Below are 13,704 nucleotides of genomic sequence, written 5' to 3' on the forward strand. Positions count from 1 at the left end.
AACTGTAACTCAGTATATCATTTCAGGATCAGAGTCCTTAATTAACAGTTAAATTGCAGCATCAAATGAAGATACATTTCCACAGGTAATTAAATAATCCTTGGGTGAGTTTGGTAAACATTGGCAATATAACATCAACACTACCTGCTATAATCTCTTGGTTTTATTTCCAAGTTTTTGTGGTAACAAAATAAACAAAAATAACTACTTGTGAAACAAAGTTGCTAACTATATTTATAAGCATTTAACTATTGGTGCTTTTCCATTTAAATACTTAAAACTTCTCCTTTGTTGAAATGGTCAACTCCTAAGCCTATAGCTATCATTTTCTTAATAAAAATTTTCTTTCAGCTACACTTAACTTTATTAAATTTCAATTGGTAAAGGAAAATATTTTTGTTGAAGAGATTTTATAAGGGCCTTCTGGTTTTCATGTTTTTTCATTCTGAGCTTCATCTTTCAGAAATGTTTGATTATTTCAGTTTACTAATAATTTTCATTGCCACGGTATCTTATACAGTGTATCATGTTTTCCTATTTATTTAAGAATGCTTCAAATCCATATCCTTAAATCAGGTTTTCTCTGTCACAAAATTCATATAAATGACTTTCATAGAACTTTTATAATTTAAAATTTAGTATTAATTATAAATTTGTAGGGTTATACAAAATTATTTTTCAGTATTATATGAATGTGTTAACTCTAATTCTCTCAACTGATTAAATCAGTAGATTGTTCACACTGTAATTTTTAGAACTTATTAGACATTTAGTTGTTTAGTGATTTAGAACTTTAATGAATAAACAGTGAAATTATAAACTGTCTCCTTTCACTGTATTCTCCAGCATCAAATTGAAGAGAAATTGTGTCCTTTTTGTTTGTTTGGTTTGTTTGGCACCAAAATAATAATAAATGAAAAAGAAGATCCCTTGGTGAAATCTTTTTAAATTGCATTGTAACATTTTTATTTATATTCAAGTACTTTTTGCTAAGACACATTATAAGGAATAAGTTTTAATAACCAACTTTATTATAACACATTTCAGTCTTTACTTGTTAAGAATAAATAACTATTGATGATTGAAACATTGAGGTGTCAGTGGATATAGAAGAAAGCAGATTAGTGTGGTTTTAACCAGGGCTGTGCAGTGTGGACCCGCAGTTTGTGCCTTGCCCAAAGGCAGGGCGAGAGGCCTGAAATTCAGCCTGCTTTCTGCTAGCCAAGCTGTGGGCTTTTTTCGTCCTTGAGGAAGAAGTAAGTGCTTTTCCTGTTCCAACCTGCTGGCCTAATGGGAGCACTTTTTTATAATTAGTACAAAACGCATTATAGTGTATGAAAATGTTGGCTTAGGACCTGATGGGTAGCATTAGTCTTTTGTTTCAACAAAATATCTACAGCTCCTTTCATAGCAGTAGAAAAGTCAGCTGGGGAGAAAAAATACTAATAAGTAAATTCTCTCATTCCTAAGCAAAACAGTAAAAATTATAAGCCTTAAGAAATTCAAGTAGGGAATTCCCTGGTGGTCCAGAGGTTAGGACTTCAGCGCTTTCACTGCCAGGGCCCGTTGTTCAGTCCCTGATCGGGGAAAATAAGATCCCACAAGCCCGTGCACACGGCGAAAAAATTAAAATATAAAATATGTATCTTATTTAAAAAAGAAATTCAAGTAAACTAGTTGAAATATGAAATTGATAAATGTTACCTTCAGTTACATTTATCCTGTAGATACCCAGTTGTATTGAAGAGGTGCTAAATTGTTACCAATATGTTTTGGCTCATTTGACTAAGCAAAAAGTAAATACATAAAACCACTTTCTCAGTCTTGTTTGATAAGATCACTCACTATTATTGTAGTTTATTTGAATTTTGTGTAACTAGATGGTAAAATGCAAACTCTAAACTCTTTAGACCTACTTGGATGTTCTTATCCGACCATAGTGATAGAGGATTTCATTTTCAAATGGACTATGGCCACATCAGTTGTTTACAGATTTCTCTTGGGTGTTTCTGGGTATGGATGAATATTTGCCATTTTAGGGGACGTATTGTAAAGGATAGTATTTCTTGTCATTGGTGTAAACCAAATTTTAGCAAATTCATATTTTAGTAAATTTTAATTTAAATAGTGCATATTCCATGTGGCATTCTGCCAGCCAGTAATGAACTTGGAAGAATACAGAGTGCTTTTAAATTCCTACCTTTCTCCCCATAAAAAGGAGAGTGTTTTTTTCCTTCATAATAAATTCACCTCTCTGCACAAACAAATGAGTGTGTGTGTGTTATACTCCTATGCATCTTAGAAGTGGAAAATGCGTAATTTTTTATTATAAATGCTTGAAGTGAAATTTCTACTTTTTGAGAAATACAGAATTACTGCTAGGGTTAATTAGAGTTAATAGACTTATAGAAGTTAATTTACACATGCTGGAACGCTCATCAATATTATGTGATCACATGACTTTAATAGTTTCCATGAGAAATATTAGGTACAGTACGAGCAGATTTTGTGACCCATATTACCATTTGCTTGTTAATTAGATCTGGGGGGGGCACATCTGCAGACTGTCTTCAGACACATTCATGTGTACACACACACACACACACACACACACACACACACATATACACACATATACACATGCTCTCTCTGAAAGATTTATAGAAGCTTTGAAATTCACAGTCCTATAATGAAAAATTATTATTTAACTTAAATGTTAGTTATTGCTATTTTTTTATTGAAGTATAATTGACATGCAACATTATATTAGTTTCAGGTGTACAACATAGTGATTCAACATTTATACACATTGTGAAATGATCACCACAGTAAGACTAGTTACCATCTAAGCTATTGCTATTATTAACTTTTATTATTGATATGTTCTTCGTATGGGCGAGCACTTAAATAAATTAACACACTTAATCTTCATAAAAACATGAAAAGTTCAGCTCCATCTCACAGCACAATATAGATTTCCTTGTTCATTTAGTTGTAGCTCTGTTTCCTTGGTTACAGGGAATATTTTCTAGCAATTTCTATAATACAAACAACTCTAATTATGTACTACTTGCAAATGGATTGAACTCAAAAATGGGGTTTTTTTGTATAGTTTAATCCTCTATAAAAAGTAGCAGTTTTGAGAATATTTAATAACCATCCTCATCATCTTGTAATAGGGACTTGCTTTATAGTAGAAGAAAATTTTGCATAAACAAGGAATATATAACATAAATTATATTTCATCTAGAAAATTAAGATTTGGAGACTAACACCTGTGGTTTCCAAGAGTGGAAAAAATTTTCAACATCAGTTATCCACCAATATGCTTAATCATTGTACATTTTCCTAGGAAATTTTACTTTCCATCTTCCATCATATCATTCTCATCACCCTCCATCTGAACAAAACACTAGTTAAGAGCAAGGAACTAATATTTTAGTCTTTCATACCTCTTTTTAAAATCTTTTTAGCTCTCTCTCCTTCTAGTACACATCAACAGTCTTCTCCTTTCTCACTTACCAAATGTATGAAATAAATTACCTGTCTCCTGTGATAGACAATGAGAGGTGTGGAAGTAGACAATGAGAGGTCTGGAAGCTGTTAAATCACATGGCTCTTAGCTCTTCTGCTAAGTCACACTGCAGCTTGAAGTAGCCATTGATAAGGGCAGGGCTAAGGAGAGCCCCACCAATGCCAGGAGAAAAGAGAATCCAATCTCTCTGGCTTCTGATGACCCACTTTGGTTTCTAATGAATATTTTTATTTATATATTTTATTTTTTTAACATCTTTATTGGAGTATAATTGCTTTACGATGGTGTGTTAGTTTCTGCTCCATAACAAAGTGAATCAGTTATACATATACATATGTTTCCATATCTCTTAGGACTTAGGACTGTAGAGTAACAGTTGTATTGGGTCAGGTCCGGTTGGCTTGAGGAATGACTGGAAGGACCTTCTACTTCTCAGGATTTGGGACCTGGACACCTAACAGCAGAAAATACCCTAGCCCTACTTCAGCTATCCACTAGGCGTACATTCTAAAATTTAAAAACTATTTCTAATGTCAAGAACTCTATGTGCTATAATTTTCTAATGTTGCTATGAAATATGTAAGATTTAGTTTTAGGAAGAGCCTTGATTATCTTAGTGGATCTGTAGATGCTTTACCTAATATTTATTGGGTTCACAAATTGCATAGTTAAATTAATGTGATAATTTTTTTCTTCCAGTTTTGTTGAGACATAATTGATGTACAGCACTGTTAGTTTAAGGTGTCCAGCATAATGATTTGACTTGCATACATCATGAAATGATGACCACAATAAGTTTAAGTGAACATCCATCATTTCATAGAGATACAAGATTTAAAAAAGAGAAATTTTTTTTCCTTGTGATGAGAACTCTTAGGATTTACTCTCTTAACAACTTTCATATATAGCATATATAGCATGGTGTTGATTATGTTTGTGATGTTGTATATTTTACCCCTAGTACTTTTTAATCTTATGACCGGAAGTTGGTATGTTTTCACTGCCTTCATCAAACTCCTTCATTCTTCCCCTGCCTCTGATAACCACAAATCTGACCTCTGTTTCTCTGCATTTGTTTGTTTGTTGTTTTGAACTATAATTGACCTACAACACTGTTAGTTCCCATTACATAACATAGTGATTCAGTATTTCTATACATTTCAAAATCATCACCACCGTAAGTCTAGTTACGATCCATCACCATACAAAGATAGTACCTATTAATGACTGTATTCCCCACAATACATTTCATCCCCATGACTCATTTATTTTGCAACTGGAAGTTTATATCCCTTAATGTCCCTCAGCTATTTCTCTCCTACCCCCCAACCCCTCCCCTCTGGAAGCCACCTGTTTGTTCCCCAAATCTGTGATTCTGCTTCTGTTTTGTTGTGTTGTTCATTTGGTTTGTTTTGTAGATTCCACATATAAGTGAAATCATACAGTATTTGTCTTCCTCTGACTCATTTCACTTAGCATAATCATCTCTAGGTCCATTCACATTGTTGCAAATGGCAAATATGGCTAAGTAGTATTCCATTATCTATATGTAGACACACACCACATCTTCTTTATTCATCTAGTGATGGACACTTAGGTTGCTTCCATATCTTAGCTATTATAAATAATGCTACAGTGAATATAGGGGTGCATGTATCTTTTCTAATTAGTGTTCTGATTTTCTTTGGATAAATAGCCATGAGTGGAACTGCTAGATCACATGGTAGTTCAATTTTTAATTTTTTGAGGAATCTGTATACTGTTTTCCATAGTGGCTGCACCAGTTTACATTCCCACCAACAGTGCATGAGGGTTCCCTTTTCATCACATTCTCACCAACACTTGTTATTCATTGTCTTTTTGATAATAGCCAGTCTAGCAGGTGTGAGGTGATATCTCACTGCGGTTTTGATTTTAATTTCCCTGATGATTAGTGATGTTGTACATCCTTTCATGTGTCTGATAGCTATCTTGTATGTCTTCTTTGGAAAATGTCTACTCAGGTCCTTTGCCCATTTTTTAATCAGGTTGTTTGCTTTTTTGATGTTGAGTTATATGCGTTATTTGTGTATTTTAGATATTAACCCCTTGTTGGATATATCATTTTCAAATATCTTCTCCCATTCAGTAGGTGGCCTTTTCATTTTGTTGATCGTTTCCTTCACTGTGCAAAAGCTTTCTAGTTTGATGTAGTCCCATTTGTTTGTTTTTGCTTTTGATTCTCTTGCCTGAGGAGACATATTCAGAAGAATATTACTAAGACCAGTATCAAAGAGTGTGCTGCCTATGTTTTCTTTGAGAAGTTTTATGGTTTCAGGTCTTACATTTAAGTCTTTAATCCTTTTTTTTTGCGGTACGCGGGCCTCTCACTGATGTGGCCTCTCCCACTGCGGAGCACAGGCTTCAGACGCGCAGGCTCAGCGGCCATGGCTCACGGGCCCAGCCGCTCCGTGGCATGTGGGATCTTCCCGGACCGGGGCACGAACCCATGTTCCCTGCATTGGCAGGCAGACTCTCAACCACTGCACCACCAGGGAAGCCCTGCGCCACCAGGGAAGCCCTCCATTTTTAACTTATTATTGTACATGGTGTGAGAAAGTAGTCCAGTTTGATTCTTTTACCTGTAGCTGTCCAGTTTTCCTAACATCATTTATTGAAGAGGCTGTCTTTTCCCCATTGTATATTGTTGCCTTCTTTGTTGTAGATTAATTGCCATATAAGTGTGGATTCGCTTTCTGATAGTTCACTCTTAATGTATAGAAACTCAACAGATTTCTGTATATTAATTTTGTATCCTGCAACTTTATTGAATTCATTGTGAGGTCTAGTCATTTTTTTGGTGGCATCTTTAGGATTTTCTATGTATGGTATCGTGTCTTCTACAAAGAGTAACAGTTTTACTACTTCCTTTCCACTTTGGATTCCTTTCATTTCTTTTTCTGATTGTATGATTGCTATGGCTAGGAGTTCCAATGCTATGTTGAAGAAAAGTGGCAAGAGTGGGAATCTTTCCCTTATTCCTGATCTTAGAGGAAAAGCTTTCTGCTTTTCACTGTTGAGTATGATGTTAGCTGTGGGTTTGTCACATGTGGCCTTTATTATGTTGAAGTATGTTCCCTCTATACCCCCTTTGTTGAGAGTTTTCATCATAAATGGATGTTGAATTTTGTCAGAAGTTTTTTCCCCATCTATTGTGATGATCATATGAGTTTTATTCTTCAGTTTTTTTGTATCACATTGATTTGCAGGTATTGAACCATTCTTGCATCCCTGGGATAAATCCCACTTGATCATGATGTATGTTCCTTTTACTGTGTTGTTGGATTTGGTTTGCTAATAGTTTGTTGAGGATTCTGGCATCTATGTTCATCAGTGATATTGGCCTGCAATTTTCTTTTTTTGTGGTATCTTTGTCTGGTTTTGCATCAGGGTGATGCTGGCCTTGTGGAATGAGTTCGGAAGTGTTTCTTCCTCTGCAGTTTTTTGGAGTAGTTTCAGAAGGATAGGTGTTAACTCTTCAATAAATATTTGGTAGAATTCACCTGTGAAGCCATCTGGTCCTCTACTTTTGTTTGTTGGGAGTTTTTCTTACTACTGATTCAATTTCATTACTGAACTGTTTGTATTTTCTATTTCTTCCTGATTCAGTATTGGGAGATTGTCCATTTCTTCTAGGTTGTCCATTTTTTTGGCATATAATGGCTTGTAGGACTCTCTTATGATCCTTTGTATTTCGTGGTGTTGGTTGTAAGTTCTCCTTTTTCATTTCTGATTTTATTGATTGGGATCCTCTCTCTTTTTTTCCTTGATGAGTCTGGCTAAAGCTTTATCAATTTTGTTTATTTTTTCAGAGAACCAGCTCTCAGTTTCATTGATCTTTTCTATTGCTTTTTTTAGTCTCTATTTCATTTATTTCTGCTCTGATCTTTGTGATTTCTTTCCTTCTTCTAACTTCTTTTTTGTTTGTTTGTTCTTCTTTTTATAGTTCTTTTATGTGTAAGGTTAGGTTGTATTTGAGATTTTTCTAGTTTTCTGAGATAGGCTTGTATTGCTGTAAACTTCCCTCTTAGCCTTGTTTTTGCTACTTTCCATGAATTTTGGATCACTGTATTTTCATTTTCATTTGTCTCTGGGTATTTTTTAATTTACTCTTTGATTTCTTCAGTGATCCATTTGTTTAGTAACGTATTGTTCAGCTTTCATGGGTTTGTGTTTTTTGAAGATTTTTCTTGTAGTTGATTTCTAGTCAAGGCATTTTGGTTGGGAAAGATGCCTGATATGATTTCAGTCTTCTTAAGTTTACTGAGACTTCTTTTGTTGCCCAGCATATGATCTATCCTATAGATTTTTCCATGTGCTCTTGAAAAGAATGTGTATTCTGCTGCTTTGGGATGGAATGTTTATATACATAAATTCATATATTAAAAAAATATATATATAAGTCCATCTAATCTAATATGTAGTTTAAGGCCAATGTCTCCTTATTGATTTTGTGTGGATCTGTCCATTGATGTAAGTGGGGTGTTAAAGTCTCCTACTCTTACTGTGTTACTGTCAGTTTCTCCCTTTATGTCTGTTAATATTTGCTTTATGTATTTAGGTGATCCTATATTGGTTGCATATATATTTAAAATTGTTATATCTTCTTCATTAATTGATTCCTTTATCATTGTGTAATGTCTTTCTTTGTCTCTTGTAACAGTCTTTATTTTAAAGTCTATTTTGTCTCACTTAAGTATTGCTACCCTGACTTTTCATTTCCCTTTACATAGAATGCCTTTTTCCATCCCCTCACTTTCAGTCTGCGTGTCTTTATATCTAAAGTAATTATTTTTAATGTCAAATTTATGTTTCTCAATCTTTTAAATGTCTTCTAGAACTTTTGGTTTACTGAGGTCCCATATGGCTTTTAAGGCTCTGAAAAAAATAGCTCCCTAATGAGTTTTGATAAAGTTTCTTCATGATTAAAATAAATTTCCAGTAACATTCATGAATTTGAATGTGATCCCTGAGATATATCACATGACTGAGAGTAGAAGAATGCCATTGGACACTATAAGTGTTTAACCTAACATCATAGTACAGTTAAAAATAATCCCTCCTAGGCTTTTTCTTTAGAATGCCAACTGTAATCCCACTGTTGGTCGCTAAGTCTGAACCTCCCATTGGAATGCTGGCCTCAGAAGGGCTGAAAAGTTTTGATGCTGTATAATCTCTCACATTCTTCTTAAAAATAATTTTCATATGTTGTCACATAATGTTTATAAATTAGAGATTATATATTGAACTGAAAAACACCTGGTAATGTGAAACTTACAAAGAAGAAAATAGCTTAAGGTAGAGTTTCTTTTTTCTATCCCCTAAACTTGCATTCAGCTTAGTATGTTCCACAGTCAAACTGTAGCCATTGTAAAGCCTCTGTTCATGCTCTGGTATGACACATCAAATAAAGAGGATCAATAAAATTCAATTAACTATGGTTTCTTCAGAATTGACAACTACAGTATAATGAAATCAACCAAAGCAGATGAAATGGTAAATCTGACAAGAAATCGATTGAGTTTGTCAAAGTTGTTTAGACCTAGCTTAAGGTAAGTCTCTTGACCTCCCTTGCTCTCAGTTTTCCCATCTATGAAGTTGGAAAGTTGATCTGGAGGATCTCTAAGGTCCATTCCGGCTCAAAAGTTCTATGGTAATAATAGGTAATACATTTATTTTTTAAATTTCAAATGGTCCAGAAAGGTACATAAAGCTAAAATTTCTTCAGTTAGTGCCTCACCCTGCTTGGACATTGGTGTGGTTGAAAGTTTCAGCTTTCTCTCTTATTTCTTCATATGCTGACCCATGGACATCGATAGACCTCTTGGGAGAGGGTGAGTAAAACTTTATTTGTAAACTTCTGTTTCGAGAGACTTCCGTATCTTAATAACTGTCCTCACTTTGATCATTTGGAGCCTGGTATATCTTTTGTCCTCTCCTTTTCTTCTCTTCCATTTGTTCTCTGTCTCTGGTGCGACATAGATTCTCTGGCTGCACTTTCCTCTGTTCCCTCCGAAGCACAGATTTCAGATCCGTTCGCACCAGAACCTACTCCTCCTGCTACAGCTGCTGAAATTGCAACTACTTCAGCCTCTGTCTCAACTACTACAACTGTCACTGCTGTCACTGCTGAAGTGGATCTCTTTGGAGGTTAGTCAGTCACATCACTTTTCTTTCATTTTCCTTCCAGGATTGCTAGCGTTAAAGCACTTAAATCTTTTACATGATAGAACATGGCAGATAGATAGAACATGCATGGCAGAGTGTTTAACTCCTTTTAAAATGTTTATTCATATATATTTATCTTTGCTCAATTTGTCAACTTCATATTCATTTAATTTTAGTGATTATAGAGCAAAGGTTGCAAATGCTTTGGACCTATTCAATTTTCTACTTTTTGCGAAGTTAGGATTTAAGCTGCTATTAGAACTCTTGTCCAGTATATGCTCCAGCCCTGCAGTATCTATAATAGTGGTACCAGATCTTTCTATCATATTTAGAATTGGTTTTTTGGCATTTTTTTTTAGATTTGAACTAGCTGAGAGAAAAAAATGTTTGGGGAACATGGGAGGAGAAATCCTGGCCTAAGTTATTTTTTAAGATTTAGGACAAAAAAAAATCACCTAAGTGGAGTTCAGATCTAGAGGTCTCTGAAGAGAGTTTAGGGATATGTCCATTTTTGCAACTTTTTAAGCTTGTTCTGTCCAAGCAAAAACTTGGATCATCTTTGGCTTCAGAACTTTGAGAGATCACTGGAGTCGGCACTTGCAACGCTGATTGAAAACAGGTTTATATCAGACTTTGAAACGATTGTCTGAAAATATTTTTCCCATGCAAATGTAAATTCTGACACAGAGTTGATTTACAGCTGTAAGCTTCAGTCAAATATCCTACACTCTGTCAATATAATATGCCTGGACCTGATGAACCATCTGAAACCAGTTTATTTACATCTTCCCATTTTGAGTGGTGCTAATGTCCAAACCTGGAGAAGTGCTCATTATGTGTACATTGAACCGTGTTATAGTCATCATAGTTTTGTGTTTCTTCGTTACAGTATAACATCTGTCCCAGGGCATTTTGAGAATATGGTAAAGAAATTGGAGGAAGCAAATGATAAGGGGTGGGGGCAGGAGAGATTTGGCAGGCTCTGGTGGAGTTAACGTATTCCCCTGGGAACATACACTTACTTACGCACTGTCACATACCACTGTGCTACATGCCGTGCCCCAGTCTCTGAGGCTTGCCAACGTTGTCTAAGACAAGGCATACTCAGCGGGACACAGCATCGTTCGTTGCCTCTGTTTCATGCGAGGAATTTGCTCCTGCCTTGCTGCACTGCCATTCTGTTGCTCTTCCAAATCTATTATAGGAGAAATTCGGGGTTTTTTGTTTGTTTTTTAAAGTAGGAGAAGGGATTTGCATACTCTGAATAATTTATTATGAGGAGTCATCCACTAGAGAAAGTTAGTTTTTCAGTTATGCCTCTGTAACTTTTGAGACCAGAAATTAAAATATTAGCTTAAATTTATAAAAACCAACTTCTTCACCCCATCCTTCCTACCTCCATTATTGGTCTTGAGTATGGATGGTTTCTCATAGGCTTATGTTCAGAGAAAAATTCAAGGAAAATATGGACGGGTTGGATGACAATTTTGGATGACAAAGCATTTCTATTCCTTTAGCTATTTAGATTTTTGTTTTTCAGCCCATTTTAAGGAGCTTAATTGCCTATAAGAAATCAGTCAACTCCATCTTGCTTCTCTCATGGTCCTGCCTAAGATATTTCTTGGAAATATTCTTTGTGCCATTATGCTGTTTGTGGTAATCATTTATTACTGCTTTGATGACAGTCATCAAGCAGAAGAATCTGTATGTTTGAAAATATTTTCGTGATGTCAGTCTTTCTACCCTGAAATACAAATTTAAAAGGTCAGTACTGTAGAAAATCATATGATTTAATGCCAAAGAATGGAGGCTGTCCTTTAATTTCACCAATATCCTTTCTAGTCATCTGGATGGAGGATAAGTAAAGATGAGTACATCTGCAAATCTCATCACAATTATTTTTACTAATCTTTATAGTTCTGTAAACTGTCTCCCGGCCTCTGATAGCTATAAAATCTCTATCTTTTATGTTCAGAAATCTATATGTGTCACTGTCTGTCTTGTAGTTTTCAGTGATACTCCCTGATTTCTTTCGTGTTCTTTATGGATTTATAAGGAATCATTTGGAGGTAAGATTTTTAATTAAAACTTAAACTAAAATCTCTTTGGTCGTGTTGTGTGGCCATTTTAAAAAAATTTTGTATCTCTAAAATGGGCAAGTGGTAGAACTTTTGAATAATAAGAGCACCAGTTATTTCATTTATATGACTTTAAAATATCCCCTTTGAGGTTTTATGTAGCATATATAGCAGTATTAAGTAGATTTCTTTAGAAATAAGCTTAATGAATTTTAATTTCTGAATAATGGCTAATTGTTTAATTTCAGGACTATGAGATACTGAAATGTTGAATTTTTCTATGTATTTTAGTCTTGTATTTTCATTACAAATTTGAAAAATACGGAGTGTCTGTTATTTTAAAATACTCAGATTGATACCCACATAATGTTTTAGTCGTTTCAATGTAAGTCATTAAAAAAAATTTTTAGAAACATTATATTTACTAAATGCTTATTTTTTTTAAGGGAACTTTTAAGAAATGAAATCTGCCTTCTGCCTTCTGTGGTCAGGCAGAACAGGACTGCAAGGCAGTGTTATGCTTTAAAAATGTAGTAAAACTTACAGATATTGATAAAGATAAAACACAGAATCCTTAAAGGCATTCTGTTTTTCACTGATGCAAACTCTACTAACAACAGCACATTAGTTTGTAACAATACAGTTTTTTTCTAAGGAGTGCAATGCTAAATGCTAATTCCTCTACATGTTCACCCGGGTACCCTTTCAGTCAACTGTGTTAATTTGTGTGCAAGCCTCCATGATGGTAGGCTGTGAGCACAGAACCAAGTGGCTGGAAAACCAAAGAACTTGCCTCCCAAACCTGACTTCATGTGAACAAGTTGGTTAACCAAGTTAATCAATCTTCCTTAACACCAATACTTAAATATAAGCACTTACAACTAGATTTCATGTAAGATTCTTATAATCTGGGACCTTTGGGGAAGAAAATGAACTGGAATGGTGACTCTTGGGCTCAAGAGGCTGAGAATGATTGAAACCTTTGTGCCGAGTATGTGATTTAAAGATGGTGTGTGTGCCTGGAGAAGACAGGGAGAGGAGTTCAGGCTGGAGAAGACAACAGCAGTAAGAAATTTTTACAGAGGTAGTCAGTCACATGATAAAAAATGAGGGAGAAAATTCTTCCTAGATTGCCAGAAGGAAGAGAAGGCTAGTCTGCAGCAGTGTCAGAGACTGGTTTGCTGAGTAAGGCTGGACTGAGTCCATAACAGTAGAAAAGCAGGAACATGCATTTCCTGGAAGTAGCACTGGTAGGTAATGGGCAGAATGTAGACCTGAACTGCAAATGGGTAACAAGGGAATGAGAACTAGATTGGAGATTGCTTTCGCTTTCAGTGCTGGAAGGATAATGCTGCCATCGATGATGAAAGAAAGCTGGGTAGCTAAGAAGTTTTGCTGTTTTTTTAAACAAAATCAAAATTATCTTATTGTCTCTGACAGTCCCAGGGGGTCTAGTGGGCTCAGCTGGACGGTTGTCTCTCAGGGTCCCTTTCGTGGCTACAGTCAGACAGTGGCTGTGGGGCTGGGATTATCCAGTCTCACTCGTTCACATCTCCATCAAATGGGCTGGGAACACTTAGCAGCTCGGGGCTGGAGCAGCTGGGGCTCCTTTGTTTAGGAGAAGTGTTGACAGTTGATGAGTTAAGTTTACAATGTTTAGTTTCAGAGAAGCATTAAAAGGAGATGTCTTGCTGACCAGGAATGGAGGGACACCACCTCTCCTAAAGATATAGCTACAAATATGGGTTTCACCTACGTACACAGAAATCATAATTAAGGAGGCCAGCCTGTGAATATTTGTTTGAACTCTAGCACTGATATAACTGGTGCTTATTCCATCCTGCAAGGAGGGGACAGTATAGTAGAATGTGGCACAGTTCATAA

At 35.4% G+C, this 13,704-nt stretch overlaps 1 protein-coding gene across 44 annotated transcripts in view; it reads left to right on the forward strand.

Annotated features, from left to right (window-relative positions):
- Window positions 1–13,704, forward strand: part of SNAP91 (synaptosome associated protein 91) — a 155,376-nt gene that overhangs the window by 104,652 nt on the left and 37,020 nt on the right. For 41 of the 44 annotated variants that reach the window (XR_004352548.1, XM_032651402.1, XM_032651400.1 and 38 more), the window contains 2 exons: window positions 9,394–9,408; window positions 9,557–9,724. Coding sequence is in view for 43 of the 44 variants with exons in the window: in XM_032651402.1 (XP_032507293.1) it covers window positions 9,394–9,408; window positions 9,557–9,724 (183 nt within the window). In the remaining variant the exon portion in view is untranslated. The remainder of the gene's footprint in view (window positions 1–9,393; window positions 9,409–9,556; window positions 9,725–13,704) is intronic. The other 3 variants (XM_032651419.1, XM_032651444.1, XM_032651445.1) reach the window with 1 other exon arrangement.

Source organism: Phocoena sinus, chromosome 12 (assembly GCF_008692025.1).
Source record: "Phocoena sinus isolate mPhoSin1 chromosome 12, mPhoSin1.pri, whole genome shotgun sequence".
Taxonomy (NCBI): Eukaryota; Metazoa; Chordata; class Mammalia; order Artiodactyla; family Phocoenidae; genus Phocoena; species Phocoena sinus.